Source organism: Gymnogyps californianus, chromosome 9 (genome assembly GCF_018139145.2).
Source record: "Gymnogyps californianus isolate 813 chromosome 9, ASM1813914v2, whole genome shotgun sequence".
NCBI lineage: Eukaryota > Metazoa > Chordata > Aves > Accipitriformes > Cathartidae > Gymnogyps > Gymnogyps californianus.
Window position 1 is genome coordinate 1,734,672 of NC_059479.1, and position 17,701 is coordinate 1,752,372.

Below are 17,701 nucleotides of genomic sequence, written 5' to 3' on the forward strand. Positions count from 1 at the left end.
TGAACTGTTTTGCAGGAATTTAAACTATTTCTTGTTAATACACACACACAACTAATAAATGAACGCAGAGTTTTTCTAATACACTATTTATATCAGCATATGTCCGAAAGAAGTTTGTGATATTTTTGTATTTATAGTAAATCATAGCAGTGTGTAGCATGCAGAAAGAAAAATCAGGGGGGAAAAAAGTAAACTCTGTTAATATTTATAAGAGAAAACATGTCACATGTAATATCCTCGAGTTGCATCACCATCTGTTTTTTTTCTGAAGGCCTTGGAAGTGATCCAGCAGATGCTAGGGCTGCAGGAGCTGGGGCTAGAACCTGCTCCCTGAAGCACGGTTAGATGTCTTCTGCTGCTTGCTGGGCCACAGCCGTGGTTTTACACAACAAAAACTCATCTATTGCGAATATTTTCTTCAGCTTAAGTGAGAAGCTTGCATCTGAACTGGCTCATCGCTAAAACCCGTGGCCACAGTGCTTCTGCTAGAAGAAGTGACTTGGCATTGCTTGGAGCCTTCCCCTTGCAGATGCCCAGCTGGATGGCTCTGCGGGCAGGCTTCCAGGGTGGCTCTTTTGTTTGGGTTGGGGTTTTTTGTTATCAGATAGAGCTGTCTGTTCCTGCTTATACCTTTCCCTCAAAGTTTACCATTCTTGCTGGTTTTATATTCCCTCCTTTTCTGTTATCGTTCCCTTTTATTTTCCTAACAGATGTGGAAAATAAGCTTTTCGGAGAAGTCTAGGTCTCAGGCGCTGTTCAAAGCCAGGGTCTTCAAAAGCCCAGCACGCAGCGTTGCTGCTCAAACACCTTTGCTGGGGAAATCCCGTCCTGTGATGAAGAACTCAGCTGGCAGATGATAGAGCTGGCCTGAGTTATTACAGCAGGAGTCGGTGGGCTTTTCCTACAGGAAATCCAATGAAAGAGATTATAAATTTTAGAAGTAGGTCAGGTAGCTAGCTTAAATGTTTCAAGTCGGGCTAGCAGCCTGCTTCATAGCTTAGTAGCTATGGCTTTAGTAGTTAGGCAAAAAATAACCTCACCACTTTCCAAAGGGACTGATGAACTTTTGAGAGACTTTTAAGCAGTGACCCGTGACACTGGAGGGCTCGCTCTGAGCCGGAAGACCCCCTCCAAATGTGTGCTCCTCCTTCTGGAGGTTAGCAGAAGCCTTCTCATTCCCACCTTAATGGTCTTGGAGAGCAATTCGCACACGTGAGGACGTGCCAGCGCTGTTCTTTAAGCCCTAACAGGTCTTCTCCCTCCATGCCCATCACCGTAGCCTTTCCCAGTGGTGCTCTCGTCCCTTTCCTGGCGTTGATGGCCAACCAGGCTAGCTCTGCTTGACCACTTCTTGACCTTCCCAGGAGCCCTTCTGTGAAATTGTTCTCATTTAAATTCATCTTTCTGTATGTAGATGATCGGGATTGACTGCATTACTCCCAGGATTTTCACCCCCACCTACTGAGTGGCGTCAGTATTGCCCCATGTCTGCCGGAGGTTATTTCCACTGATCCGTTTCAGGATTGTGTTTCTGCCTTTCCTGGCTGTGCGACAGCAACTCAGCGCCTGCAGACGTTGTCCTCCGCAGCTCCATCTGAGGAGCTCCACCATCGAGCAGAAAAGTTTATTATTCCCTATGTATATATAATTTATAGGACTATGCATTTTGTATGACTGAATCTCATTCCGTCCTTCTTATCCTTCAAAGCCATCCAGCCTGTTCTCTCTGATATCCCGGTCCTCTTCTGTATTAACAGTTCTTGTCAACTTTCCTTCCTCTGCAAAGCAAAGCTAAAATGAGGGGTTGAATAGAGCTGACAGCTCCTTCAAGGAGGGATTAAACCATAAGCATAAATTTAATTTCAGATGAAAGACAGGAAATGTAGAAGGGGATGGACTGCCCTGGGTCTGGGGTCTGCTTTGACCTCAAACACGAGCAGACCGCACGCGGAAAAGAGGTGGGAGATAGGTGGGATTAGTAGGAAGAAGTACAGAAGTCGAGCGCAAGCACATAGGGAGAAAAATAGCTGTGCTTGGGTAGCTGTCGCGTTTAATACCAGCAGTCAAGACCACGAGCTCGATCTCTAGTACGCTCCTAACAGATACTTAAAGGAATTCTTGAGGAACAGAGGTGATGCAGAAAAGTGCAGAAAAGCAACCTCAAGGTTATTTTTATAAAGCAGGGAAAAGAGGTGCTGGGGAACAGCTGACCGGGTCACATCCCACCAGGACTGGAATAAATCCTCAAATGCACTGCGGTGAAGCCCCTGAAAGCAGAGACGAGAGCAGTAGCAGACAGCGTTGATCAGTGGAGAATTCTTCAAGTCAAACCAATTTCCTTCTACAAGAAGATGGCAGGTCTTGTGGACTCCAGAGCAGCAGTGGGTATCCTGCTGCATATAGGAACATAGTGCATATGATCTGCATCTTGGAGCGGAAAAAAAAGTGTCTTCTCATAGACCTTCCTTGGAATCAAGTCATCTAACGCCTGCATGAAACTCCATGAAATAAATGTGGGTAGTGTAAAAGGCTTTGGGACCGGGAGCCTCCCCGCAGGAGGAGTGGGATGGTGAGGTGGGATTAATGGTATAGGAGAAGACTCTGGGAAAGACTTACGCTTGCCTAACTTGTAGGTATTTAACCTGCTCCATCAGTTAACAGATAACCAGTGCGTCATATGCGTTCAACCACTGCAGCATTTAACAGGCTTTATTGCTGAAATATTGGGGTGTGCCCTCAGAAAAGCATGGCAGAAAGGATTGGATTTTTCTCCTCGGCAGTAAGTGTTGGACAACATATGCAAGTAAAGTTTTCAAGCCTTGTGCCTCAGCACCTTTCGTACTGAGGGGAATATAGATCTGATATTTCGGTAGCACTCTGCTTCTCAAACTCAGGAAAAGACTTTGTTACCGTTTTAGACTAAATTGAGAAAGAGCCGATGAGTTTACCATTTTGAGCAAAAATGAGGAAAATTCTGTCTTCTGGTGTATCGGATGAACCTTATGGCTCCCTGCTCCAATTAAATTATCCACCCCCTCCTATTGGGAGACGAACAGATGCAAACCCCAGAGACTCAGAAGCTCCCAAGGCTAATAATACTGTGTTTTTTTCATGTCAGAAGTATTTTTGTGTTTGTCGAAAGATTCACTTGCACAGCCGTAACATCTCTCTCTGCCGTGCCTGGAACAGATGCGTGTGTTGTAATATAGACTGTGAACATTGACATCGCATGTGGTTCTCATTCCTCCCATTCATCTTTGAAGCTAATTGGTTCCATCCATTTCAAATGTGTTTGGCTCGCCGCAGCTATTTGTACTTTCACTCTGGTTATAGCGCTAATGGTGTGATATATATAACATGAAATAAACTCTCGTGACTCCGAGGTCTGAAGAGACACATACGCAGCACTCGCATTTCGCTTGCTGTGTTGGGTTTTTTTTGTTTTGGTTTTGTTTTTTTTTTTTTTTTAAATTATGTCCCCCAGACAATTTTTTTTCTCTTCACTGACAATGTTATTAACTAGCTGGTGCCTAAGATGAGGGCTGGTGGAGATCGCCGGCGTGCTCGCGGCTCATTCTGCATCGCGGGAGCTCAGAAGATGCAAAAAGAGGAGCCTGTCGGTGTTTACCAAACATGAAAGATTTTGCCGTTCATCTGCTTGCGGTGGACCTGCTGGTTGGCTCCAGTGTTGCTCCCTAGCAAGATACTGGGACTGGCATTGTTAGAAACCTATGTGTCGTCCTGTCTACGTGTTTAATACTGTCAATATATGGATTAGTAAAGAAGTAGTAAATTAGCAGAAATAATAAACTGGATAATAGCATAATTTCCCCATGACCCAACAGCATCATGTAGGCAAAGTAATATTCCTGTTGAAAAGGCATCAGTAAGGTTACGGGGTGTTTCTCTGGTCCTTCTCTCATCTTTCCTCTAACTAGCCATGGGAACGTGGCACTTCTGTACTAATTGGTAATTTGTCTTTCTCTACCACTGCAGACTCGAAGCAACCTCGTTACCTTCCATTCATTGTAAGCGTATCTCAGTTAAAGGTGATTTCAGTCTTCGATGTGTGTGTAAACCCAGATTTTAGAGGGATTTCACTGATGAACAGCGAGGGAATATTTGGGGATTTTTGCAGTTCATTCCCATCCGTGATTAATTTTTGAGGAAGCAATGGAACATGTTTCACACTTCAGCTTCTGCTCAAAAAGTCATGTAGTTTCTCAGCTTCACTATAAATATTTTCACTTCTTGCTAGGGAGGCTTGTATTCCCATTGTTTAAATAAGCCAGTTCATAATAATTCTTTGCTTTTGGGTTTTTTTAGTATTTTATTATTATTTTTAAACAGCTTGGCTCGCAAGTATTTGGGTTACTGCTCTCAGCTGAGAGCTGAGTCATGCTAAATTTATTCTAACCTGTCCTCATCGGGAAGTAAAGTGTGTCAGCTTTAAATGTTAAGCTTGGCGATTTCAAGCTAAAGGAGAAAATTCGTGTATGGCTGCATAGACCACAAGTGTATCCGTTGTCGACTTGAAAAATAATCTGCTGTTTAGGGATCGTATTTTTAAATGGTTTCTGTTGTGTCTCAGGATTTCTGCTGTCTGAAAGGTTGACGTGCTGTACTTCTGTCGGCGACTTCAAGGGATACATACGGCAAATCTCTGGGTAAAATTCTGAGCAGTGTTCAGCAGAGCTGGAACTAAGCTGGTATCTTGAGAGTAAAGCTCTGGCTCAAGGTTGAAGAGCATCTGTCACCTGAGCTTTGCCGTTGGCCACAAGCAGATGGTTTAACTCATCTTTGCAATAAGGCGGAGAGGTGTGCCCACCAAAACTCACTCACTTGCGTTACACCAGCCACGGGTTGCTAGTTTGAGAGAGGGTAAAGCAAATCTGGGTCCTGGTAAAATCGTTATACCTTCACAGCAGTTATTAGTAGAAAACAGAAGACTACATCTTTGGCTTACTGGTTCTGTTGCCAGTTTTGTTCCAGCTCCGGAGAGACAGCCTCTGGGTCGGTGGGTGTTGATGGCAGTGGGGATTTTCTAAGATGTAACGATGACTGAATTTCACTAGTTTTCTTTTTTTTCTTTGTAGGTCCAAGTTCAGTTAAAAACAAGAAAAAGGGTAAGTTTGAGTTTTAATTTAATTTTCCTTTCTGTGCCTGGGTTCCGCAGCTATGAATTCTCTTTAACCAACATGAAGGAGAAACCAAGGCCAGGTTCCCTCTCCGGGAAGGGCAGGGATTACCGTGGTGCGTGGTCCCACAACACAGACCACGAGCTGCTCGCGTGTGCCCGCGTTGCCATGGCAGGACTGCATGACCCAGCGGCAGCGGGGGAGCATCGGTGCTCGTTAAAGCCTTCCTTAAAAGCTAAAGGAAGTTAATTACATTGTATAGAAGTAATTCTGAAGATGCTATAATTAAATAGTTGAGTGGAGTTGAGTCAGGTACCAGCTATCGGGAGCCGCTTGCTATTTGCCGGGCCATCTCTGCCAAAACAGCTTTAGCTTTCATCCCTGTCCTGCCGTGCATCTTGCTGCAGGTCGGGGTCTCCTTCAGACCCACCAGAGTCAACATAGATACGCTCTGCATCTCGCTTCTGGTTGTGTATTAACCTCAGAAGTGTGTCCGTTCAGAGTGTTGGTCAGCCCACAGGTATTTCGTCTGACTTTCTTATGTTCCTCAGGCTGTTTGCAATGGGTGACTGGGTATTTTGTAAAATGCGTATCGATGAGTAGTTGTGACGTGGGTTATTTGGGAGGCAGCCCTGTGTTTCCATGGGGTGTCTGATGCCCTCCTTGTTCGTGTAGGACTCCTGGGGAATGCTTACAGTCACACGCTTACTTTCTACCGGGAACTTGAGCGAGTCAAAGGATCTGAGTTGCTTTATAAACTTTTCCTCAAAAATACGCTGCAGTCTTGATTTCAGGGAAACGCAGTCAGATTACCCCTTTTTGCTCCCTGTAACCATCAAAACACTTCTGTGCACGTTTTAAAAACTGTGCTGCATGCTCACAACGGGTTGCAGGTTACGAGAAATGCCGAAACTGCGCGCAGCTCGGGGTCGCGCTGCCTCTGAAGCCCAGGGAGCTCAGTGCATCGAGGGGCTCCGGCTGGCATCGACGTGCAGCACGTGCTCACGGCCAAGCCTATGCAGCAAAGCACTGACAGGTGCAACGTCAACTCTCTACTTACTACCTATTGCACCTAATGTACATTTAATTAATAGAAAAGTTAGCTGGTCAGCACTTTGCTGTGTCCCTCAAGAGACCTTCCCGCGCATGCCGGTACGTGGCCTGGGCTCCAGCCCCTCCTCACGACCTGCGGCAGCGAAAGCGGCTGAGCTTTGCATGTCTGTGCTACTTTAATAGCACATCAAATCGCTTTTAATCCTTGGATACAAACTCAACGTCTGCGGCTGAGAGGTTGAGACAGGCCACAGTTAGAAGCTTAGTTTATATTTACCCTCAAAAGAGGCATAAAATTTTATGTTTGAGAAGTTTGTCCTAACAAAACTCTGAAACCCTAAACCCGTGTTAAATCAGCCGAGCTAATAACAAATGATGACTGTGGTATTCATAGCAATTCTGGAGTAGCAGGGGGATCTCATAGAGCTGTATTATATACAGCTGTAGCGCTGTATAAAATAGTTTAATTTTATGGTATTGTCACATTTAATTTTTTTTAGAGTTAGAGCTTATTGTTTGGCGAATGATGATTAAGGAAAACTGACTGGTTCTGCCGGCTTTGACTTTTGGAGCCTGCCTAGTGCATGTGGGTAAAGACGGAGACTTGGCACGCTGGGACTTGGGTGCTGGAGAACCCTCCCTGGAGAGCTGCTTGTGGTGGGGCTGGGGTCCCCTCGGTTGGAAGATGGATTGAGGGCTTTGTACTTACTGAGTATCTATTTTTTGCCTTGTGACTTTAATAAGCGAGGTTCCGTTAATGCAGAAAAGTAACTGAAATTACTTGAAGGAGCAGGAATGCACAGAAAATAAGTGTCCCCGTGCGGCATCAGAATTATGTGCAATTGTTTTACTGCTAAACTAGCAGCTCATTTAGTAGCAGACCAAATTTCTGAGACAGATTAGTTAAACCAGCTGTAATGTGTATCCCTCTTGGGAAGGAAAGCAAGGAGTGACAGCAGCAGGATTCCTGACTTACTGCGTATGATCCTTCATTCGGATGGCCTAGATCAGAGGGGGATGTGAATGAGAAGAATTTAGTAAGTGTGCTTTAGGGGAAATGGGTAAGGGGTTTGATGCAAGACGAAAACTTCCAAAGCATCTCATTATGCCGAGGAGGAGGAGAATTGCTGGATTAGAGGAAGGCTGGCTTGTTGCCAGCTCAGATTTGAAGACACTGCTACTAATCCGGGCAGAAATACTGCTGCGAACGATTTGTCCCCTTAAGCCTTTGCCCTGTTTTTGTAAGACACCAGTATTACTTTAATCACCCGTGCTTACTTTAACTTAGTTTTCTGCACATTGAAACTAAACCGCACGGTTGTCCTACGCTGATTTCCATGTGCCCTTGTTCATGGCTAGTGGCCATCTAGAGATTTCCACTTCTGTGCTAACTAAAATACATGGGGTTTTCCTTATAGTTTTGTCCATGACAAAGATGGATATTTAGTAGAGAAACAGGTACATAAATGTACTCAGAAACCATTCCAATAACCATTATTTCATATCCTAACTGCTGCTGTCATCTAAAAAAGTGTTTAATTCTGTTCTACAGCGGACTTTGTTTCAGCCATTGAAGCAATTTTGCTAAGTTAATAAAGCTCTTTGGCATAAAAGCTGTTACAAAGTTGCGTTTTAAAAACTACATCAAAAGAACATAATTTTTATCAGGGATCTGGAAAATCGGGAGAGCACAGGTCAGGCTTTCCCTGCAGGCCTTATTTCAGTCCACTGTGTATATGCCTGATTAGAGTCTTTACTTACATGGTTGTGCTGTTTCTCTTCCTGGGACCACGTGATGAGATGTGTTTGAGGATCGTGGCAATTCTTCAGTGCTTTCATCCTCCTGATTGGGTTAGTCCTTCCCTTACCCCTCCATCCAAAGCCCAAAACGCACGTTTGATTCTTTCGAGGCATTGTAGCATCTAAGTCCTTCGGGCACGTTAAGTGCATCCTCATCGCGCCCTAGAAATGTGCCCCTTTGTCCGCCCGAGCAGCGGCAGGGATGCCTCCTGCATCGCCCTGGGCGCTCAGCAGCTGATGGAGAGGAGCTGAAGCTCAGCTCTGAACTGCCCTCTGGAGGCACCTCTCTCCCTCAGACAGGAGATCAAGCCACGGGGATTACATGCTAATGCATACGTGTACAGCAGGTAGAAAAGAGTGCGACTGTTTTCCATCAAAAAATGGAAAACTGAGAAACTGCAGAGCGGTTCCTCTCGGCTTTTAATGCTCCAGCTTTCGCTGCGTTGTGCTGCAGCGTGCAGTTGGCCGAAGAGAGCATCCTCACCTTGCCGTAGGGCTGCGACCAGCTCTCGGGCGCGCTGCCTTTGGGGGCTGCAGGACCTCGCAGCCCCGCGCCCAGAGCAGGGTGGCCAGGCCAGGGCTGCGGCCAGAGCTCTGGGGCAGAGACCGTCTGCGCCTCCATCTCTTGGGAGGCCTCGGAGAGTCCACGTGCCTTATTTAAATGGAATTACGTATGCTGGAAGGAGCCTGCAAGGCAGCGACCTGCTTCTGCCCTGCCGGCAGCGTTGTCCTCATGGTGCAGAGCCGTGGGACCCCCACCCCACCCCAGCCGGCTGGGTGCTCCTCCTTGTCCCTGCCCTCCAGCCAGCAATGAGCCATCCCCAATCTTCTGCTTTCCTTGTTCCCAGGGCTTTCCTGTAGGTAAAAGACTATCCCACGCTCAGTGTGTGGAGAAGCTAACATTTGACCTTTTATTTTTCAGGTAAGAAGGCTGGTCCTCCAGGGCCCAACGGTCCCCAAGGGCCACCAGGTCCTCCTGGGCCCCAAGGTCCCCCTGGCATTCCTGGCATCCCAGGGATTCCCGGCACAACCGTCATGGGACCACCCGGCCCCCCTGGCCCGCCAGGCCCTCAGGGACCACCTGGACTGCAGGGCCCCTCAGGTAACTGGTTTGTCCCCTTCTCTTTGCATGCCGAGGGGATGCAGGAGATGGCACAGCGGCACCGCTGCTGTACAAATAAATAAAAAAGCTCCAGGTTTCCATCTAAGGACAGCGTAGTGTCCGAATGCGATGGTGCGGCATCCTTGCGTAGGACTCGGGTGTTCCTGGGCTCGTCCGTGCACCCACGGGGGGACAAGAGGAGCAGCAGAAGTTCTGCAGCCCCGTGGGCTGCGCGGTGGGAGCCCAGCAGCAGTGGTTTGGGGTGCGACGCCGCGGGCAAGGTGGTGCTTGTCAGAAGAGGATGCAGAGGAGGAGCAGCGAAGACCTGCGGAGCATCGGTTGCTGTTAAGCGTCCCACTGAAGTCTGCCGGTGACCGATTTCTGTGTGTGCAAACCGGCTGCAAGGTGGCTTTTCCCGGCAGTGACTCGGTGTTTGTGTTAATTCCTCTTAAGCTGATGCAAAGCCTAGCTTTGCATTGGGACCGGGAAGGCTGACGCTTAGCACAGCCACTAAGCCAGCCCAGGAACTGCATGAACTGAGGCAGCTTGCCTCCCGTGCCAGCCAGATGAAAATATGTTTCTCTCCTGCAGTTCTTGGTTTCATTTTTCTTTGTTTCTTTGTATCTGCACCATATTGTTCCTCTGTGGAGTCATGTGCCAATTATTTTGTTAAAATCCTTGAATTTAATAACTTTTTAAAATGCGGATTAGTGCAAGTTCACATCAGTGTTGTTTGTTTTTTACATATATATATATATATGAACAGTCTAGTATTAAAAAATGTATCTTCAGAGAAATTGGGACTATTACCCTATAGTTTGCATGGCTCTCAAAGGAAAACTTGGTTGACTTCTCAGTTTATATCTCAGAAATTGCCAAAGCAGAGGCCAGGAGCAGCATGAGGTCCTTAGCACTCCAGAGTGCTGCCCACAAGCATCTCCTCTTTAATAGAGATTTGGCTCTCGGAGAAAAGAGATTTCAGCATGTAGCTTGAATGCAATGAATGACCTGAGTTACTGCAGAGTGAAACTTGTCATCTTTGCAGCCAAGAGGCTTTATTGCCACTACCGATCAGGAAAAGGGTTGTGCAATTTTTCCTTCTAGTGGAAACTGGTTGAATAACGTTGGGGAATTTTGATGATGTTAGACAGAAATGTAGGAGTAAAATAGGAAAAAGTAGGATGACTCTTTTTCTTGTTTATGTACTTTTTAACATTAAGCTGCACCCTGTCCCGCTGGTACTGTCCTCCTGTTAAAAATGGGGTTTTAATGGTTATTATGGGGTAAGAGAAGTTTTATTTATAGGAGCGTTTACTGCAGCTCTTTCAAGCCTCCTCTTCAATGATGTGAAATTGCATTTTGCAGGTGCCACAGACAAGGCCGGCTCCAGAGACATCCAGGTTGGTTGATCTTCTTTCAAGGGAAAAACCCAGCTTTGGCTGGATTTTGGTAAACATTACCGGCTATGTTTGCTAATGTTGTGTTCGCTGGTATAGCTCTGAAAAAAAACCCACCCCTTCTTGCATGTGCTAAATCATAGCGACATAGAGTGACTGAGCTCACCCTTTTTACTGCTCAAAAGAAAGCCATGTTAATCTGGCTTGGGCTTCTCACCTCTTCTCCAGTACTTAAACACGTTGTTGTCAGCTGCTCTGATCTTCTCTTTTCATTTATGAAAAGCATTAATGATTTGAGGGTACTGTCATGCCTCTGTACTGGTCACCAGGGCTGTGGAGGTGCGTGGAGTGACTGTAAAATGACGCAGTGTTTCCCATTAACTTTAAATCCCTGTGATCTTGTTTGCAGCCAGCTGTGGTCCACCTTCAAGGCCAAGGCTCAGCAATCCAAGTGAAGAATGGTAAGGATCTCATGATATTGGCAGTTACTGAAAAGAGCCCATCCTGCACCCGTAGCCTTGTATCTGGGTCTACGTCCATCCTATAACGGGGCCCTGATTATCCCTGCTGTTGGCCTTCCCCCGAGATACTCTGATTCCCCTGCCCAGACCCCCTTAGAGGAGCCTTCTGTTGAGTCTCCGTCCCCATTTCCCCTGCGCTCCTATTTATCTCCCAGGTTGTCTCTGTCCTGTACATCCCAGTAATTCTGTCCCGCTGAATGTCCCTTCTCCTTGACCTCCAGATACGTGTTGTGCCTCCTCCAACCTGCTGTTGTATCATCAGTTTTCCTCAGCCCCTCGATGGCCAGCCTTCTTTCCCACTCTGTTCTATTTTAAGCCCTCAGTGTATCCTTTTCCTGTCTCAGCCCCATTAGCCTCTGTTTTTTCTCCAGTTTTCCCAGTGATTTATGGCAGGGGAAGGCACAGCTGTAGTGTGAGGACACAGAGGTGCGCGGCCACTGGCTCCTCCTGCGTTACGCTGCAAGCACGCACACACGCAGCCTCCGCGCTCCCTTGTGCATCTCTACCCCTACCAACAGCCTTTAAGCTCAAGTCCTGCCGAGCCATTTCACGTCCACAGGCAGCTCTTTGCTCTCCTCCTTCCTCCCCGCATCCCTATCCAATTTCTGCTCGAGTTCCTGCTCTTCTTGCCAACAGCTGGGTCTCATTCATTAGCTGCTGCCTCCCTGCTCGCGATGTCTGGCTGTGCTGGAGAGGAGCTGGCTGTGTTGTCCCCTGCCTAAGTCACCACGTGCAGCTCCCCGGGGAGCGCGGGCAGCAGCCCCGGTGCACGTACCCCCATCCCGGACCTGGAGGGTTGCAGTTCCCGAGGGTTGGTGCAGCAGGGACAGGGCTGCGGGACCCCCCGTCCACCAACTTCTGCCCCATGCGTGGGATGACGAGGGCTGGCCACCGCTTCTGTTGAAAGGCGATTTCTCTCTTTCAGCAGACGTGAGCTGTGGGAGCTGAAATTTCTCATGGTTAGGGAAGTATGCTTACAGCGGGGTGGGGGAAAGCTCCCCAACACAACAAGGAAACCGGCCGTTCCTAAGAACAATACAAGGGAAAAGATGCTGTTTTGCTTACGTTCAAAAAGTAATTATCCCTTCATTAATGGGAAGCCTGTATGTTTACAGAGTGTACGCTACTCTCTAAGAGTGGGAATTGCCCTGTAAGTGTACTTCCCTGCTGCTCGGGAACAATCTGATGCTGGGAGCTATTAATGCTGTCCAGCTGACAGCCAGCAGAAAACACAGCCTGGCTGGTTTGCAACTGGGGGCAGGGAGCTGGAAAAGCAGATGAAGACTGGGAGGAAAAGAGTTGTATTTGATAAAACAAGGCACCTACGGAGAACGGCTCTGTTCTGGGCTCGTAGCGAAGTCTGTCCTCTGGACCTGCTTGTTGGCCTGTCCAGAGAACAGAGGTCTGCTCATGTTGTCAGTTATTGCATTGGCTCCAATGCCAGAGGACTGGGTGGTGGATCTATGAATCCCTGACCGTGTTGAGGACCCCAGTTAGGGGTTAATGCGGTGTGACGTGATGCAATTTCGTACTTTGTTGTTACTTTGGCTTTTAAAAACCTGGGAAATGTAATGACAAAGCATTTGTTAAAATAATGCTAGTTACAAAGTCAAGAATGTTGAAGTCAAGGAATACCAGAATTAAAATCGATTGCGTAACCCTAAGTTGGCCTCCATGCACTGATGCATCCTGAGAGACGGTGTAGCCCCGTAGGTGCACACGATTTTTTCCATAATACTGTTGTCTCTTTTGCTGCAAGGACTAGTTTTCTTCTGGGGATGATCCCAAGGCTTAAAGCGAGGGTGAAGGGCTGTCTCATGACACTTCTGCTGAGAACATCTTCCAGCCCAGCAGCGCTGAGAGGGCAGCAGACAGATTGGCCACGTGTAGTCCCATTCCCATGAGGACAGGAACCACCGCTGTCGTCCTAGCCTTGCTGTGGTCCTCAAGGACGTACCTGTTGACGTGGTCTTCAGCACACCGTCTGTTGAAGCGCCGCTTTGTTTAGTGTGGAAGCTGGGTAGAGGGGTGTGGGAAGGGGAATAAATGAGATGGAAGGTAGAGGAAGAGATTTAAGGGTCTCAAGGCTGGGTGATGTCAGTTGAGGATCTTTCTTGGAGAATTGGATCCTGGTCCTGCCTCTGCTGCAGAGTTTCTTCCGTGATACCAGGGAAGTCGGCAGTAACAAAGCTTTTACAAGGGCCGTGAACGGATGCTCTTCAGGAGGCGCCTGAAGAAGTGCTGTTGTAATCACAGCTGCGATAAGCCGTTTGGGATCTGTGGCTGAACATACAAAAATAGTGTGAAAAATTGGCCCCTGGCCTCTCAGGTGAATTAAGAAAACTTACCAGATACCTTGCGGTACTGGCATCGCTTTGCATGTGCTGGAGTGTCTTTGCTCTGGAGTGGGGATGGTACTGGGAACATGTTTTCAGGCCTGTAAAATGCTCAAATATGATAATAAGCTCAACTTGGTGCGAGGAGGAGGCAAGCTAGCCTGTATCCAGCGCTGGGGATGAACGTAGTGTAGTACAAAAGGCCGTACGCCCGTTTTCAAGGATGAGGAGAACTACTCTTGAGGAGGACAAGTAGAGATGTAAATCAGTTGTGCTGTGCACTGAACGAAATGGGTCTGCACCAGCGAGTGATGGTGTGATTAGAGCTATAGAGAGGAGTCCAAACTAATGCACCGTAGTCTTTAATTCTGGGATTTTCATACCGAGTTACTTGACTTTTCAACTTGAGTCTGTGCCAGCCGTTGTGTATGAAACCTTGCAATGTCACTGTATTTCTGTGCTCCTGCGCTTTTCATTCTGACGGGTACTGAGTGACTGCCGTTTTCTCATACTGAGATCTTTCAGGTGGAGTCCTCAATGACTGGTCTCGCATCACTATGAACCCCAAGGTGTTTAAGCTGCATGCCCGCAGTGGGGAGCTGGAGGTACTGGTGGACGGCACATACTTCATCTATAGTCAGGTAGAAGTGAGTACGGTCCTAGGCCTAACTCCTATTCTTGTGTTCCAATGGAAGCCTTGCATGAACCACGAGAGGGCTCCAGACAACTAGCAAATGCCAAGAACTTGTATGTACTTTTAACCGCTTCGTGCTCTAGGAGATGTGTGTCGGAGGAAGACGTTAGAGTTTCGAAGTGCAAGGTCACACGTTTCGCCGTGACACCACCTGCAAGAGATTAGTTACCGAAACACAGGCGCAGACGCCCAGCCAGATCCCACATGCCACCAGTGTCTTTTTTGTTTGTTTGTTTTAATCCTCCGTATTGTCTGCGCAGTCATTCACCAGCCCAGCTAAACCTCCTTGCAGAACAAGGGTCCCAGCAGGATGCTAGGCTCTGTGCTTTAATAGAGATGTAAGACCAAAACCCTGACAGCTCGTGCTCATTGCAAAGCCACGTCGCTCTTTGTAAGTGTAGGACTCTCGGCCCGGGTGGCTTGGCCAAACTCCGGCCCAGGTAACTCCATTTTGCCTCCACCTTCTCCGTGTAGCTTCAGACCGACACGATGCGCCAGCAACCGCATTGTGCGGCGGGATGGCTCAGCTGCTGCTTTAGTTGGTACCGACGAGGGATGTACGGACCTGCTTCTGTAAAAAGGGCTAAACAAAGTGATAAATTATTGTATAATGATTTAGTATACGGCTAATTAAGACACCGTTTCCTCTCCCCATTCAAATAAAACGCAGGAGATGGACCATCATTTAACGCACTGCTCCCAGTGTCTTGCAAGTCTCTGAACAGAATTGCTGAGCTGCGTGGAGCATGAGCTACGAAGCTCTCCCCTTCCAGAGCATGCAGGGTGTCCACCCACCTGTGGACTGAAAAACTGTGCAGGTTCTGGGACAGATTTTAGCAAGACAAGAGGCTTTCTGTGTGTCAACCACAGTTAAGCAACTTCCACCTTGCTCCAGGCTTCTGATATTACCTCCTGCTCATGATTTGCCTCTGTTCAGCTGGCAGCCCCACTGGCACTGTACCAAGTCGGATCAAGTGGGCTGTGGATGTCAGGTTAGGTGCTCTTCCATGGAACTGGTTACGTCTCTGGTTTGGATGGGGACAGGAAAAATAACTCTACGTGGGCCAAAGTATAATTGTTTCCCCGAGTGCTTAATGCTAATTGCTGGCCACAGCGTTGTGCCTCTGAAGCCTTTGTCGTTTGTAGTCCATCAAGGAAAAAGGGGACTCAGTCTCGTGTAGCGTCTGTGGTCGCAGGGTGTAGGCTAAGAAGAACTAGCAGATGCACCTAAAATGGCTGGGTTTCTTCTGTCGGGAAGAAGCAGCTCCCTGGGACTGACCCCTCTTTGGACAGGTCTTTCTCAAGCATCTCGCAGTTCTGCAGAATCGGTGTGTGGGAGGTGGTTAAGTAACGAGCAATGGAGTCATGGGGACTTAGGCGCTAGATCTAAGAGTTCAGTCAGTGGAAACACTATAAGGTCATTTGCTTCCAAGCTGTGGAGGTTGGGAGAGTGTCTTCCCTGTAATAGCTTATGCCTTTGAAAGCACCTCAAGTCCAATTACAAAGAAGGCAACTCCCAGTACATCTTAGGGCATTTTTGATGTCAACACTAAAGGAGGCTCATGGGACCCAGAAAGCAGGACTGGCCAGGTAAGTGAAAGAGGACTTCAGTTAAAATATTTCTGTTTGTTTGTTGGATGAAAAGCTGTTTGTAGCAGATAGGGTTGTTCTACGCATTTTTGTAACTAGGCCTGTGCAGGTTTGTAATTTTTCCTGTAATAAGCAGGGTCGAAAGCCAGGATTCGTGGCTCAACCTTAGATACGTGGATTCACGGATGCTTGCATGCTTGTGTTAGTATGAAGTGGAATACAGAGTTTCCTCGAGTTTGGTTGGCTTGGGGTTCTTTCAGCCTCGAACAAGTCAACCTCCCATGAGTATAGGTGTCCCGGGGCCAAGGAAGGGATCGTTAGCGGAGGGAACATACATGTACACGCTGAAAGGAATGTGGACTTGATCCATGTGCACAAATACACTCCCTAATACCTTTCTTCTTCCTGCTTCACATCAGGTATACTACATAAACTTCACAGATTTTGCCAGCTATGAGGTGGTGGTGGATGAAAAGCCCTTTCTGCAATGCACTCGGAGTATTGAGACCGGCAAGACCAACTTCAATACCTGCTATACAGCTGGGGTCTGCCTCCTCAAAGCCAGGCAGAAGATTGCTGTGAAAATGGTCCATGCTGACATCTCCATCAACATGAGCAAGCACACAACTTTCTTTGGGGCCATACGCCTAGGAGATGCGCCAGCATCCTAGATGAACTTGGCATGTCCAAGGATACTCACAGAACTGCACAGTGCTGCTGTTCATAAGCGTATCAGTATTTCAGGGGGTTCTGTAATCCGGCCATAAAGAAAACTGATCCAGAGCTATTTATTCCTATATGTGAATGCAGGAAGCACAATTGTCTTCTGTGACTTGCATGGAGACTTGGATCAAAAAGCTAGTTGAAACAGCGTTGTGAGGAAGAAAGGCTGTTGTGTCTGCCTTGTCTCAGTATTTCAAGTATTACTGCACTGATATTCTGCTCTGTGATCTTCACACGAGGCTTGTTGAGAGTGGTGTGGGTCTCTGCTTTTATGTTGCACTAGCAAGAGCATCCCAGGCGGTAGCGGGAGAAGACAGACTAATGTCCAAGTTGTCCTATCCAGGCACTCCTGCTTCTGCACGCTAACGAAAGCAAGGAAGGGGGTTTCTGGTTTTCTGCCTTCCCAGTTCGAACTGGAACGGCCACGGGGTGCGAAGGGAGGTGAATAAGACAGGGTCAGTGGTGTTTACATTCATCCTCAGGAGTGCGAGCAAAGAAGGCGAAGCGCCTCTGCCTAGAGCTTGGAAGCAGGCTGCAAAAGCAGAAAGTGCGAGAGGAAGATGAATACTTAATAGAGCAGGCTTAGCAGATAGGAAACTGCCTCCACATTCCAGAAATCACAAAGTCCCAAAGAAAATGCCGATTACCGGTTCCAGCGCCTCTGCTCCTTTCAGCTCCTGCCATTACCCCAGAGGTATACCTTGCCCTAACGGGGGCTGCCTTAAAGTACTGCTGCTGTTACAGCAATTTGTGTTTTGCTGGGGTTTTGTTTTTTTTTTTTTGGTCTTTTTAATTAATGTTTTGCAAACCAGAACACATTTCTACAGGCTTCACCGAGCCGCGTAGAGCAGACACAAGTACTTGTGAAAACACTCTGAAGAAGTTTGTCATGTTTAAGAATAAAATACTCAAACAGGAAATTTTTTTTTTCTGTTTTAATAGCAACTGTCCTGCTTTTGGATGTGGTTTTTATCCTTCCTGCCCCCACCCCTCTCCTTTTGGCACCCTTCTACCTAAAATGCTCTAATAAGTGGTGATGGAGTCTCTAGCAAAAAAAAATTTGTATTTAAAAAGTCTGGTCCAGCATGAAGTCACCACTTTTTCTTTTCTCTGAGCCCTGCTGAGTCTAGTCATAACTTGATTTCTGGTGACTAATAGAAGAGCTGGGACGCTATTGTTTCTTTTGGCTTCTTGAGCAACTCTCGCCCGTTACCTCCCCTCAACTGGGGAGACCTAAAGCTATAAGATGTGCTCGAGCTGAGGAAGAGGCTGAAGCGCTAATTGCTCTTTTGTGTCATGCCTTGGCTTGTGCTTGGTTGTGTTGGGGTTGGGTTTTTTTTAACTGGT

At 47.4% G+C, this 17,701-nt stretch overlaps 1 protein-coding gene across 2 annotated transcripts in view; it reads left to right on the forward strand.

Annotated features, from left to right (window-relative positions):
* The window catches only part of EDA (ectodysplasin A), an 83,170-nt gene extending 65,908 nt beyond the window's left edge, over positions 1 to 17,262 (forward strand). The window contains exons 3-8 of one of the 2 annotated variants that reach the window (XM_050901770.1): positions 5,097 to 5,126; positions 8,914 to 9,093; positions 10,459 to 10,493; positions 10,900 to 10,951; positions 13,864 to 13,994; positions 16,051 to 17,262. In XM_050901770.1, coding sequence (XP_050757727.1) covers positions 5,097 to 5,126; positions 8,914 to 9,093; positions 10,459 to 10,493; positions 10,900 to 10,951; positions 13,864 to 13,994; positions 16,051 to 16,302 — 680 coding nt within the window. In that variant the 3' untranslated portion in view covers positions 16,303 to 17,262. The remainder of the gene's footprint in view (positions 1 to 5,096; positions 5,127 to 8,913; positions 9,094 to 10,458; positions 10,494 to 10,899; positions 10,952 to 13,863; positions 13,995 to 16,050) is intronic. The other variant, XM_050901769.1, reaches the window with a different exon arrangement.
* Positions 17,263 to 17,701: the final 439 nt, after the last annotated feature.